The sequence below is a fragment of the Atractosteus spatula genome, chromosome 26 (genome assembly GCF_055471065.1).
Source record: "Atractosteus spatula isolate fAtrSpa1 chromosome 26, fAtrSpa1.hap1, whole genome shotgun sequence".
NCBI classification, from domain to species: Eukaryota; Metazoa; Chordata; class Actinopteri; order Semionotiformes; family Lepisosteidae; genus Atractosteus; species Atractosteus spatula.
In genome coordinates this window covers 8,936,038-8,950,619 of record NC_142731.1, presented here as the reverse complement: position 1 = coordinate 8,950,619, position 14,582 = coordinate 8,936,038, and the positions used below count along the sequence as shown (strand labels likewise).

The 14,582-nt window shown below is 48.4% G+C and overlaps 1 protein-coding gene across 1 annotated transcript; it reads left to right on the top strand.

The window, feature by feature from the left end:
• The first annotated feature begins 342 nt into the window (after window positions 1-342).
• dlx3b (distal-less homeobox 3b) lies at window positions 343-6,012 on the top strand. Its single transcript, XM_088906348.1, has 3 exons — window positions 343-1,138; window positions 3,284-3,468; window positions 4,960-6,012. Exons 1-3 carry the CDS (start codon window positions 799-801, stop codon window positions 5,269-5,271), a joined length of 837 nt encoding a protein of 278 aa, XP_088762474.1. The 5' UTR covers window positions 343-798; the 3' UTR covers window positions 5,272-6,012.
• Window positions 6,013-14,582: the final 8,570 nt, after the last annotated feature.

Sequence of the window (14,582 nt, the reverse complement as noted above, 5' to 3'; positions counted from 1 at the left end):
GCAGCTATTGTGTGACAGAGCTGGGAGGGGAGGTGATCGGGAGCCCAACTAGTTCTCTGCGCGAAACAGCGGGGGGGGGGGGGGTATTTATTATTTTAAATCGTTTATTGGGAATCGCTTCACCACTCATTCTATCTGAGATACACACATGCGCGTCCCTCATACTGTAGGGCGACTGTCTGAGCTGGAAAGTCCGATTGCTCGGAAGTAAAGAGCAACTGGTTCTGAGAGCGATTTACATGACAAAACAGCACAGCAACAGGCGCGCTGACGTTTTATTAAAACACGCAGAGGCGGGCGGGCGGCCGGGGGTAAACGTTTTCAATTAAAACGCATACTTCCAGATCAAGAGATGGCGTTTTTGAAAGTTTTCTGAGACGTCTTGAAAGGCTTCAGATTCTCCAGTCAGCCTGCAGTCGGGACTTGGCACCGGGGAGTTTAGCGCGGACGCGTTTTCCGAGGGGCGGGGGGAAGAGCTTGGGAGACTCTGTTTAGCCTTCTGGGCAAAAAAAAAAAGAGAAAAAACGATGTTCTCCGGAGCCAATGGGAAGGCAGCATCCACCCAAGGGAACTATAATTAAGTGTTTAACTAGATTGGGCGCTGCCGAAGCGCTAGCAGTACAGCCGAGAGAATTAGCAGCGAGGAAGGCTCTCTGAGGATTTATGCTGCTGGCGCTCAAGGAGAGACGAACCCCATCCGCAGCCGACGGCTCAACTTGACACGAACCGCTCCCCCCGAAAGAGAGTCTCTTTTCTGGACGCTTGTCTGTCTGTTTTCAGGGCGGGGGGCGACGCACGATGAGCGGACCGACCTATGAGAAGAAGCTATCGAGCATTTTGACCGACCTGCCCGGCTCTATGACTTGTCACCCCGCGTCCAAAGACTCCCCTACGCTGCCGGAGTCCTCCGCCACGGACATGGGTTACTACAGCGGGCAGACGACGCACAGCCAGCACGAGTACTACCAGAGCCAGGGCTACACCCAGCCCATGAACCCTTACACGTACCACCAGTTCAACCTAAACGGCATGGGGGGCGCGGGCGGCTACCCCACCAAATCCGAATACGCCTATTCCAACTCCTACAGGCAATACGGACATTATAACAGAGAGCTACAGACGCCACCCCAGGATATAGGTAAGGCTTCACCACCCCGAGAGCCGAGAGCAGCCTCTGGGTCCGTGCTGGTGTGGTTCTGGTGAAGAGGCGGCGACCTGTGGGTGCTCGGGTGCACCTCGGGTGTGACTGACAGCGGAATGACGCGGACGCGGTCCCACAGAGACTTCACCGCGTCCGTCTCTCGGCACCCCTCTGTGTCTCCGGGTTTTGGGGTCCAGTGTTCTCACTGCTGAGACAACTCCGGGGCGAGAATCGTAGCGTTGGAAGTCCGTGCTTAGTCACGTTATCAAGCGCTGGAAGGGAAATGCGTGCGTGTCTGGAATCGTGAATTATCGTGCGTTCGCAACGGGAGATGCGTTTACCTGGATAGCCCAGCGCACCTGCCTCCCCCAGCCTGTAGGGTCTGGGGCTGAGACCCGGGGCTCTGTCCCCGGACAGCGACTCGGAGAGTCTCTCCCAGACCCCGGGGACGAGCCCTGTAACTCCTACCGGACCAACCCCAACAATCTTAAGATGTTCGCACTGTGACACTACTGATTCAGGAGCAATTTAAAAAAAAAACAAAACGCCGTTAGCCCTTCACAACTCTTTCAGGCCGATCATATTACACATCCTGAAAGGAACGATACTGAGCTGGGTTGAGAATCGAATAGACGAAAATACTGGAATCTGCCCGGAACAGTAAAAAAAAAGTGACATTTTGTTTTGACGCTGTTGTGGGTTTAATATTTATTTGGCTTTTTTTATTATACAATAAAACGTTCACGCATTAGGTTTACAGGCGGTGAAGAAAAATGTCATCCTCTTGTTTTTCCGAATTTTGTTGCTAGAGCTCCGATGTACGCAGAAATTTCACCAAAAGAAACGAAAATAAATTTGAAAAAAAAAACAATACTGTATAAAAAAAAACGTGCGCACTAGTGTACTGAACCTAAGAATAAATAGGTCCACAAACCTTGCTGTTGAATGATATTATTGGTCTATCCCAGTGTATGTTGGCTGTTTTTGTGCAAATTTCAAACTGAGCTAAGAAGCGAAGACCAGCCCAGTAATTGAACATCTTTATCGTTTTTAAAGTTTTTAAACACGAATCGTGTGTTTAGAAAAAATACTTTGCCTCACTGTTAGGAAGTACTAATACTAAATACAATTTAGTACAATTCCTAATAACTACAGTATCTAATTTAATACTGCAGCTCCTTGTAAATACAAATGCATGACTCTTGTGAATCCAGATTTTTTTTTATTTTTAAAAAGAAATCGAAAATGAACGAAGTTGAAAATGTACGAACTCTGGCGAGTTTGCTCGGCGTTTTATCTGCAAGTCTATTTAAAAAGAAGTGGAAATCTGCAGCATTAAAACACGCTCACCGGCCGCTGCCGCACTCTGTGAACGACAGAGCAAGCCTTTCCTTGATGACAAGCCCAGATCGTCATTGTAATGAAAATGTGATCTCGATTGTCTTATCCAATGAATAATTCACTACAATAGCTTATTATGATTATTAGTGTTGTTTGGCATGCGGAGATGATGGTCTGGACAAGCCTTTATCGCGACATACAGGGAAGACCTCGACAGCAGGGCGTCCCGTAGGCAGCTGTCGCGACATGTAACGAGCCGAGCACAATCGCCCACACAGACGTTTTCTCCCCGCGAAACGCAAATCTGGATTCAAAGTCAGGTCGTGTTTGGAAAAATCAGTTACCCGGGCCGAGACAGGAGCGACACGAACGCGATTTCGTGCTGCCGGGGGACGCGGGGAGCCGGCGAAAAGCGTCTTTTCTGGCCTTTTCTGCAATACAGCGACAGGCGAGCTGAGACCGCATACCGACGGCTGTCCTCCAGCCAGCCCAGCGAGTTTTACGTGGATATGCTGTGTAACTTTATTGAGTGAATGTGTGCTACAGCTGTTTCAATTGAGAGGCAATTATTTTTTCAAGTTTTTTTTTTTCCTCCTGCCCCCATATTGAGCCAAGGGAACAGGCGAAGGAGAATGTGCCTTGCGTTTCAGGAAACGTTAACGAAAGCGCGAAATGAGAACAGTAACTGGCGAGTGGTCATCTGCGTTCTTCACAATACGATCACGTCTTGCTGGGTCCTTCGAAGCCGCATCTGTCCCCAACACTAACCCCCCCCTCTCTCCCTCCATCTCCTTTCTCCAGTGAAAGAGGAGCCCGAGCCCGAGGTTCGCATGGTGAACGGAAAACCGAAGAAGATCCGCAAACCCCGCACCATCTACTCCAGCTACCAGCTCGCCGCCCTCCAGCGCCGCTTCCAGAAGGCGCAGTACCTGGCCCTGCCGGAGCGAGCGGAGCTGGCCGCGCAGCTGGGCCTGACTCAGACGCAGGTAAGCCGGCAGGGCGGCTGGCCTGCGGGCGGGGCCCGAGCATGACCACAGACCCGTTTCCACGCCGAGTGGGGGGCAAACGCCAGTCGCGGCGACGCGGGGTAGTTTTCGGCTTATTCTTCACCTAAAATCTTCATTTAAAGATCCCGGCGGCGAGTTCTGATGGAGAACAGCTGAAATAAGGTTTTAAAACCACGACGACGTTATGACCATTTTAATAGCTCCAGCGCGATTCACAGAGGGAGGTAAAAAAAAAAAAAAGTTCCTTGTGCGTTTGTAACTCTGTGTGTGAAATTTCAGTTGCAAACCGCACGATTTGTTTGTTTTTACGTCTCTCCATTGGAGTGCGGGCCGGGATTATAAAGCTTTCGGGCCTGTTGAAAGAATCCAGGAGCGACCCGCGCACAGGCCGAGTTTCTTATCACACTGCTCTCCCTGCCTTGTAACAACTAGGGTCGTCACTACCAGATAATAAATGACACTGAAAGAAAGGGTCCATTCGGGCTTTGAGCAGATGCTCGAGTCGTGAGCTGAAGCCTATAAACTACTGCAACCATAAAAACCAGAAAACGGTCAGAATTAAAATGACCTCTGATCGGTTCGGAAAGACGTATTCAGATATTGTGACCACAAGCAACAATAATAAAAAAAACGCGTGGGTATTAATTCAGTTCCGATTAAATCCTATCAGAACTATTTCGTTTCATTTATGTATTTTTTTAAACGATTTAAAGAACGAATCAAAATGTCTATATTATAGTAATCGTATGACTGTTCAAAACGGGTCATTTCGAGAGCATACTTTAAACGAATATTCTTCTGCTAGTAGCTTCACCAGAAATGACATTAAAGAAGCGTGTTTGGATGTTTCAGTTGTAAATATAATTTGGGTTGCAATTTGATCTCATAATTGGATACTTATTATGAGGACTCTAATTAGATCAGCCGCAGAGCGGTAAAAAAAGGTACCAAACGAGTTATTAGCTACTTCTGAAATAGACATTCATATTTCCATCAAACTATATCGTTTTAACACTTACACCTCATTTTCAAACCATTTGAAAGCACAAAAACCTCCACTGTATTTTCCGAAAGGTTTTTTTAAGCGCATCGGTGACTAAATATGATTGTCAGCACAATCATCACTGACACAATAAAAATAAAAAATGATTATAATTTAATTTTGGGAAATCTATTTACTTATTTCCTATAGCTATTTCCAATAGCTGTTTTTAGTTAGAAATAACGTCTCATGTACTTACTGTAAAAAAAATATTTTTTACTGTGACGTAAAGAAAACCATTTTCGCTGGTTGTTTTATTTTTTTTTGTTTATTTCGTGTAGCTCGATGCAATTATTGGAGCGAATCCGTGTTTAAAAACCAGAAATCGTTTGCGAACAGCCGCTGTATGGATATTAACGCGCGCGTATACACCCGCTGTTTTGTTTTTTTTTTGCTCAAATCCGTTTCGCTTGTGTTTTTTTGTACAGGTAAAAATCTGGTTTCAGAACCGAAGGTCCAAGTTCAAGAAGCTGTACAAGAACGGGGAGGTCCCCCTGGAGCACAGCCCCAACGCCAGCGACTCGATGGCCTGCAACTCCCCGCCCTCCCCCGCCGTCTGGGACAGTAACTCTCACCCCAACCCCGCCACTAGGGGGCAGCTACAGCAGGCGCCCCTCAGCTCCTCGCCCACCTACATGGAAGAGTACAGCAATCACTGGTACCAGCAGGGCTCGCACCTACAGCACCCGGCCTCCGTCCACCACACCCCGCCGACGCAAGCTGTTGGAGCGGTGTATTAAAAAAAGACTGCGGCCGTAATTTAAAATCGAGAAGAGACTGAAAAACAGCCAGCTCATTTCTCCACCCAAATTATTTCCACCCCCCCCCCTCCCCCTCCATCACTTTATCAGACGAACTCCGACATAAGCTGACGTTATCGGGAGTACCCACGATGTACGAGTGTTTTTGTTTCTTCTTTTTGTTCTGTTGCTTAAAGAAATGACAGGAAAAAAACACGCTTGAAACGCCAGGAGAGACATTACTGTAACCCGTACAACTTCACCCTTCAAGACATCTTATTTCCGAGCACACATCTCCCCTGTCACTTCTCCGCTCTTGAAAATGTATTATCTCCACAAAGTATGGAATGCTGTTTTTAAATTATTGTTTTTTTTTTTATTGGCTTCTTTTCTTGGTAAGCATTAAACCCATCTTAGGTATAATTAAACCAAAATGAAAAAAAGATAACAGGTTCAGAAAACGACACATTTAAAAGCATTAAAAAAAGAGATGTAACCATGTTTTGAATCTCAGGTTATTATTTATATATTTTGTACAAAAAATAAATGTCTAAGATGTACATAAATTCATTTGTTTTGTATTAAAAAAACCACTAAAACCATATTGATCTTGCAATAAGATTGCACTATGGTACCCAAAGCCTTAAAACACAAATGTAAGTAGCTGTAATTATTATTATTATTATTATAATTATTGTTAGTCTGTGGCAAGAATGTTAATAAATATGACTTAGAACTGAATTTCATCTATGTAACTTTTGTGAATTGTCTCAAAGTACAAAAGGTATTTGTTGAAGAGGAGCTTATGGGAGGATATTCCACTTGAGAGTTTAATTCTCCTCTAGTTTATTTTCAACACCTATGAAAGGCTGTACTGGATCAGATGTGTGAACGCACAGAGCAATTCAAAACAGATCTGAAATAATCTGTTCGAATGAGAGAAGATGAGATAGATTTGTTATTAGATTATTTAATTTAATTCTCAGATGAGGCATGTACACCTACTTTATATTTGTTCATTCTTGTTCTTTCTGAAAAGCATGGAGGTCACAAGCAAGCCCACAATGCATTCTTTTAAAAAAGGATTTGTTGAAACTAATTTTTCTGCAACTGCCAAATGCATTGCGATGGCATTACCTGGTCAAGCGAGGAGACCTGTATTCGAGAGGAAGAGGGCAGATAAGAAAAAAAGTGAGACAGATCGGGCCTCTAACAAGGGCCTGATGTGAAGGCAGATGAAGACCAACCCCCCCAAACCAGGCACAAACTAGAAATGTAGACCTTTTCCTCGTGTTCGGGCTTGTGGCAAGGAAGGGGTTAAGTCCGCCAGCTGCCCTGCCTGCCTGCCTGCCTGCAGCTCCGAGAGTCGGCCCCAGTCTGGTTTCAGGGCTGCGTGCAAAGGGGGCCGTAGGAGGCGACAGGCAAGCAGACATGATGGAGACACTGAGTTTTATTAGTATTCTGTTGCCAGATAATGAGAAAGAGAAAGAAGGCAGAGAGAGAGAGAGAGAGCTCAGACTCTGCAGGAGCAGTTCTGTTGCCTGAGGACACTAGCAGGCTGCAAGCACAAATACCGAACAAGAGCATAAAAAAAAAAAGTAATTCTAAAGCTGTCAGCCTTTTCAGTAACACTATACTGTAATTTAACCCGTTGTATTCAGACTTTGCATGCCTGTAACTTCTGAAAATATAAAAGCCATCACTGGTGCTTATTCAGCCAGGTTAGACATAGCATAGGTGTTGTGTACTGTACTTGCTGTTACCCAGAAAGCCCTGCTTCGCCAGCGTCTGTCTTTAGCTGTGTGGGCCAGTCTCTGTCTGTCTCTATTGATCCCGTGAAGTTTCTGGAACAGTGAGAGATACTGTGTCCGGGCTAAAACGCTGGGCTAGCACTGGAAATGGTCCCACCGAGAACTGGATTACAAATGGTTTGTCGGGAATTCCCACAAAGCTGAAACGTAATAAATTCTACAGACACTCGGAGGCTACTCGCGTTTCATGTGGGATTTGCATTTCTTCTAGGATCAGAGCGAAACAGTTGCTCCCAGGACAGAGGCTATTCCAGTAGGACTCCTCCACAAACGGGCTGCAGGAGACACTCTCTCACTCGGATGCGTGTCCACACATCCTCCTCTGATCATTTCTCTGCTCGACTTTCCACCAGAATTCAGTTCCTTTTCACATAAAAAGTACCGACCTGCTCAGCAAAAATAAATCTCTTTCAAGTTAATTCTCAGGCTAACCCATTTCACTACTAGCAGATGCATTCCTATTAACATGCCCATTTTTAAAGCAAGATTTTTAAAACTAATTAAGGCAAACTGAAACGCTAGACTGGGCTCTCTCTCAGAGCTTTCTGGTCAAGTTAGAAACTCAGCACTCAGATCTGACCTCAGTTTTGACAAAGTAGGTCTCTCCACTGTGCATTAACATACATAGGTGCAGATTTGTTAATTTTCTGTATTTTTGAAAGATCTGCATCTTAAACAGAAATTTCCGCTGTGGGACTATGTTAAGACACGACAGTCTAAATTGGTTTTAAATTGAACTATTCAAGGACATGTCACCGGTTGCTTTAAGTTCAACAAATAAAGCAAAAACAAACACGGAGCAAAGAGTCCCGAGATCAGGCGCTGAGCCCCTGTAGAGAAGTCTCTTTTATACCCAGGGTGGCCTGCTCTGTTAGTAGTCCACGCAGGATGGGGAAAGACGAGGCTGCAGTTTGCACTGCTGGTTGCAGCACATACAGCTCGACACCGAGCGAGTAGAACCGTCCTCCGACACGTTCCGTCAGCTGCAGGAGGCATATCGGTGGGACCCCTGTGCTCTACTGTCCAATCTCCGAGGAACCGCGCCAACGGGACACGGAGCCCGGCTCCCGTTCAGCGCTCTCCCAGCGGACCGGCCTGCAGGCTCGTTTCGGTGTTGACCGCTCTGTGGAAGGCGTCCAAGCACCAACAAGGAACTCGTCCGAGAGGCAGCGCAGGGAAAGTGGGATAATGAATGAGAACAGGTGCGATTGGAAACCGGGAAGTCTTAATCTGTATTGTCTGGGAAAACGTGAGGCGGCCCAACAGGACACTACTGCCTTGGCTAACGACTTGTGTTTGGGCGTTTGTGGGTTTTTTCCTACAGCTGTGGGGTCTCAGTTCTGGCTGCGTGCTGTGATGTGTTTTGCTCTCTCGTTGTGGTGGGTGGGGGCTCAGTATCGACGAACGGCCTCTGTTCTCCCTCCCCCCCCCCCTTCTTCTTTTATTGCCCACGTTTGACATCTCTCCCACGAAGTCGCTGGGCCAGTGACCCCCGAAAAGCCCTGTTCAGTGGTCTCCCTCTCCTCCCAGACCACCTGCTCTCTGCTCAAGCAGGATGACGTGTTTTACGAACCCTAATAAAGACTAGTAATGGCATTCAGATAAGGACAGAGGACCACTGGGCATCGCAGTACACCGACTCGCCGGGGTCACAGTGGGGCGCTGGCCAGGGTGGGAGGGGGAGGGGTACGGGGGCTGTTTTCGATTTCTATGCCATTTCAGCGCGCAGGTACGCAATGATGGCAAGATGACAAAAAGGCACAGAAGAAAGCACAGTGTCTCTCCCTCCCTACGTGTGCAGTCCGGTCTGTGGCTTCCAGGGTGAAATATATAGTTGGGGTGTATATATAGGAACAGGGGGTCAGCCCATTGCAGGGACAGACAGGAACCGAGCACTGGTCGCTGGTGGAGCCTGCATCTTGCTCAAACTAACTGGGAAAACTGGGACGAGGTGCCAATCTGCCGTGGTGCCCCATCAGGTGCGAACGTAGTTGCAATTAGCGAGGCGGGATAAAGGAGTGTCCACTTTTCGGCGAGTTCTTTTGTCCAGGGAAAGACCTAAGGCGTCCAGAGCTCACGCAGCACCAGGGATCTCAAAGGACTGGAGCGAAGGGCCACCGAGGCCGAGCGGGACAGGAGAGGATCCCGGGATGAAGCTGGGGGTCCGAGGCACTGGAATCGCAATCCCACTATAATCCCTGCCAGAGCAACAGCTCACTAGACGGGACACCAGGGTGGGCTGAGGTCGGGGCCTGCTTCCACACGGTGGGCTTTTTTCCCAGCTGGATGCATTTATTGACGAGGAGAAGAGGAAAAAGGGGGTTTTGCCCTGAAGCCTCACTTGGAGAATGTCCCTCTCGCCCATAAGTAATATTAATAACGGCAACACATCCATAAGCAGAGCTACAGCCTGGCTTCGGGTCAAGTCTCTGGTCTGTAACGCATCTTTTATTCATTTTGTTAGGTCTGTTTACAACTCAGCTGGTATTGGAAGCATTATGAGGACCATTCCTGCGGCGTTTCAACACGCCGGCGCGATGGGAAGACAGGCGGGCGGCCGGGGGCGCGCGCGGCCTGTGACGTCATGAGCTCGCGTCGCGGAAGCCACGTGCAGTCGGCGGGCGCGCTTGACAACGCAGCGCGGGCGCAGGCCGGCAACGAACGAACACAGAGCAAAAATGTCAAACATGTTCTGCTTTATTGTAGAAAGCTTTTATTTGTGTTAACGACGTGACTCACTCGGGTGCGCTTCATACAGCATACATGAAAGCGCCAAGCGTGTCCTCGGGCGTAAATATTCATTCAGCTTATTTATGTACATAACGAGACAAATTATGAAGACCAACGTTTAAAGAATAAATTAAATCAAACAAATTAACAAAAAAAAATACCACAAAGCCAGACGATGTTATTAAGACGATGATCGTGAAAGGTGCAATTAGGGTTCCATTTAAATTCGCACATCGTTGCGACGGTAGCAGAAACTAGATACCAGATTTTCCGGATGGTTCAAAAACAAAATAAAAAACAAATCGAAAAGCCTACAAACAGCGCAGAATCATGAATTATGGCGCAACTGTTTGATGAAAGGGCCTGTATTTTTTAGTCGCCGATGAAAGTTTGTGCTGCTACTACCAATAATAAATAAATGCAGAATTGTAAAAACGACGACAAAAATATTAATAAAAAATACTGCTACTAATAATAATAATAATAATAATAATAATAATAATAATAGCTGCGCTAAGACAGTTCTTTAAGAAAAGGCAGCCGCCCAGCTCCGCGTGCAGCGCGTGTTTCTTGGCAACCGCGCGAGCCCCGGGCGCAGGAGAGCGGGTGACGACCTGAACCGGCTGGGCGCGTCCCGCGAGCGAGCGAGCGAGACCAGCGACACGCGGCAGCTCGACAGGAACCGGCCCCCGTCCGTCCCGTGAACACCCCCCCCCCTCGGACCCGAGGCCCTGAGCGTCGTTTTGAAGAGTTTGAGGTGGGGGGGGAGAGGTCGAGGCTTTACTCGCACGGTTGGCGTAATTACGACTTTCCTGAAACGCGAAATAGAAATCCGTAATTCCCTGAATTACCGGGAAAAATAATCTTAAAACCCCAACAACAACAACAAAAAAAAAAGATACCCTGTTAAATTTTATACCTCGGGAGCACTTTATGTGTAAAACTGAGTCAGGGCCCCTGGTCTCCTACCGGACAGGTGTGTGACCAGGAAAAACCTTTCGGAGTTTTACCTAGAGCTCTTCTCCCCACCCCCCCCCAAAAAAAAATTCAAAAACATCAGCAGCGCGTTCAGCCCTCTCCCTGCCCCTCGGGCTCTCGGCTGGCTGCTCGCACACAGGGGTCAAGGGCCGAATGTGCCGCGCGTGCTCTCCCGGGGCGGGGCACCCGCGCTTTCTGCGGCGTTCTGCTCCGACGAAGAATGTCGTTAGTGAAACAGAGCCTGTTTTGCCCTTTTTCAATGCGCTGTCAAGACACATAACTGGCACAGGCTAACAGCTGTTGATGAATGTTCTTCTGCTGCTTGGAGAGACACCAGAGGATGGAGAGGAAACGCACAGGAATGCATGGTCTCACACACACCCTTAACTCGATGCGAGAGCCTGTGTACCGGACTAACTGGTGCCAGTGTGTATAGTAATGACTGCATTCATATTCAACCACACGGAATACTCATTTGCTTACTTAACCAGCTAATGTCGCCGGGCCACACGTCTCCAGCCCGGTCCTTACAGATGCCCGGTTGCTCTGCAGGGTCAGGTGTAGATGCATGATTAGGCAGAGGCGCGTCTGAGAGTGACGCGGCGCGAGGACCGAAGATGACGTCACAGAGTCATCCTGGAATGGGGCGATTACGTCCCGGCACGTGCACGGGGAAAACAATTAAGCAGGTGTCGGATTTTCCAGATGGCTGAAACAAAGCAAGGTAGTAGTTCATGTGTTTAAGGAAAGCGCTAAAGGGTTTTGTTCATACAACAATGGGAGCTCTAACTATTCCGACCACCATTCCGAACACATTCCCTAAGCCGGTGGCTCATTCATCCCGGCTGCGCCCCCCAGCGGTGCCAGTAAATGACCTGCTCGCTTGTTAGGACATTCCTCTGCGCTCAGGCCTTGGGTTCAAAATCCCCGCTCTCCCAGATACATAATGCGATTTCCAACAACCTCGGGACGGGGGAGGTCACGCAGCCTCACCTATTCCGCTAGAAAATCGTTTACCCGTTAATTCTCATTAAAAAAAAAACAACTCTAAAAAGGCAATCAATTTCTAACGAGTCGAAGCTGGGGTTCCTCGGGCTCTCGGAACCGTGGAGGTATTCGCATCCTAACGAATACGAAGGTCTTTTTCCCCCACAAGACCTACAGAGAACGCCAGCGCCCACCGCCCTGGCGAGATGAGCCCACAGAACAGCCGCCGCCAGTTACTGCCCATCGACTGCTGAACCGACAAACGCGCACAGGATCGAGGGAAGATAACGATTTTATACGCGCGTCTCAACTGTATAAACCCAGTCGCACTGTTTTACATAACCTGATTCGACACGATCCCTTTATATGATAACTACAGCGCTGAAGTGCTCCGGTCAGGCCGTGAGCTCCGCTAGCAAACCTTTTAGTCAATCTGGGGTCGGGCGTTTCTGCCGTCACTCTCGCACATACAGGGGGACGCAAAAGTCTGGGCACCCCTGGCCAAATTACATGTTCTGTTGATTTTCTAAGTGAAAAGAAGTTAACGCAACCTCTGCAGCGAGCACACTTAAACTTGACAGATGTCTGCGAGAGGTTAAGGCGCAGTTACTATTTACTTGCTGAATTTACCAAAAATAAACGAAAAAGGTCTCTGGCGTCAAAGGCGCGGAGCACTGTCCCGAGACGTAATCGTGCGTGAAAATCTTAAAACCGAGCAGTCGTGTCGCCGCGGCTCTGTGGGTTCGTGGCGCCCCAGGTCCCTGCCGAAGCCCCGCACACGCGTGGGGGGTGGGCTTCGAGTCAGGTGGAACAGGCAGACCGCGGTCTCCCGCAGAAGCGCCCTTCATGGGGAAAAGGGGGCTCTGCTACTCTTTATTACGGTCGCTTCCACCCGACACTGCGCGGCTAGTTTGCCATAACGACTGAGCGCCTGGTAACTCGCAGAAGCCAGCGAGCCACCGCAGCTGTCTCTCCGCCTGGCCTTCTATTTCCGACACGGAGCCCCTTCCCCCCCCCCCCCCCCCGAGAGCTCGGGATTCGTGGATCCCACCCCGTCTTCCCGGAAAACAGGATGAAACGTTTCATTTCAATCTTCAAAAGTCCCTTCAGGCACGTACACCGTATAAAACCGTATACTTAACACCGTAGAAAACGGGTTCTCTTAAGGTGAAATGTGTCTAGAAAGCATAGCTAGCATCGCTCAGGGACTAGCTAAAGATTAGAGTCTTGAATTAGTAACTATATATCATTTGTAGAGATAGCCATCTCAAAGCCCTTATAATATTACAACATGCTTTAAAGTAATTACTGTCTGTCATCGGTTCCCTGACTGTTTACAAACCGTGCCGAAGTTACAAAAGAGCACACTTAGCAGCTACTGCTGAGCTCATTCATCCATCCAACAGGGCTTTTAATGTCAAAATACGGAACGCATATGTAAAAAGAATAATATTAAAAGATGTCAATCTCTAGAGAAGGGATGGGGTATTCAGAGGAATCTGGGATTCCCTTCAATATCTCATAGCTGTGCTTAATCCAAAAACGCCGTTCCCATGGACACCTCCGCAAAACCACAATGCCTCCTTCTCTGAAGACTTCATATATGGTTCTCATTATGAAAATGTGAGACTTTGGAGAAAATAGGCTACTGTTGTAGATTGGTTTAATCTGCGCCTAGAAAGATCTGCCTGTCCTTGGTATGACATTATGAGCCGCGGAGGCGAGGCTATAATAAAAGCCGCAGAACCCATTTTGTAACAAGTCTCTCGCTGAAATCACATGAGACCCAGACCGCTAATGCGGTGGTTCATATCTCAGCAGATGGACCGCCGGCGTCTAACCCGCCACCGCGCGACCTCCCCCCCTCCGCGTGGGTATCAGACCGCTATGGACCAGCTGAGAGAATCGGAAGGCAGATTCACTCCTTTAACGGGATATGCGATATTACCCCACAGCATCTCGCGCAGCGAGAAGCAGAGGACAAGACTTATTGCTTAAGAAAGGGAAAAATAATCACGCATTTAATGTTAATGTTTCTTTATTAGCCCTATACAATTTCTTGCATTAGGAATTCGTCTTTTCGCATACCCCAGCTTGCTCTCCATGAGACACACAGACAGGGAGAGAAGCTTGGGGTCAGAGCGCAGGGTCGGCCATTGTACAGCGCCTCTGGAGCAGTTAGGGTTAAGGGCCTTGCTCAGGGGCCCAACAGAGTAGGATTCCTCTGCCGGCTGCGGGATTTGAACCAGCAACCTCCCAGCCACAGGCGCAGATCCTGAGCCACAGAGCCACCGCTCCGCCCCGTATGAGTTTAATTTCTCTCGAATTAAACTCATACTGTCCAACCAGCATCCTGCACGTCAATGAAAGACTGAGACAGCGTGTGTCTTCTACACCTGTTTTCAGAGGGGTAGAGTTTCAGAGTCCTTCACGAACAATTTCCTGAGCAATAGACAGTATCTGAAGAAGAGGAATAATATTTGATTAAGGTCGCCCCTACGACAGTCTCACAGGAGTTTAGATAATACTGCTCGATCCGGGGGGACGCTACCCCAAGTCATGGCTGTTCTTGCAGCCTGCTCCCGCACGTCTCGCTAAGAAGCGGGCACGTACAAGCACACAGACCCGCTGCCGCACTGCGAGCGCAAAGCGCTCAGTCGTCCCGCTGTCCAATAGCTCTGTTTGAGAACGGTCACAGTTCCCCTCAACGCTGTCGACACGCATGGAGCCCTAACTGTGTGAACCAGGTTCATCACGACGCTCCATTGCGCAACAGGTTCAGGAAAGCGATCCCAGCTCCGAGTC

What these genes read in the sequence shown, in the direction of transcription:
- dlx3b (XM_088906348.1), top strand. Translation starts at nt 799, where the DNA reads ATGAGCGGACCGACCTATGAGAAGAAGCTATCGAGCATTTTGACCGAC. An exon ending in GACGCCACCCCAGGATATAG is followed by an intron (nt 1,139 to 3,283) that starts GTAAGGCTTCAC and finishes TCCTTTCTCCAG; the next exon opens with TGAAAGAGGAGCCCGAGCCC. An exon ending in TGGGCCTGACTCAGACGCAG is followed by an intron (nt 3,469 to 4,959) that starts GTAAGCCGGCAG and finishes TTTTTTGTACAG; the next exon opens with GTAAAAATCTGGTTTCAGAA.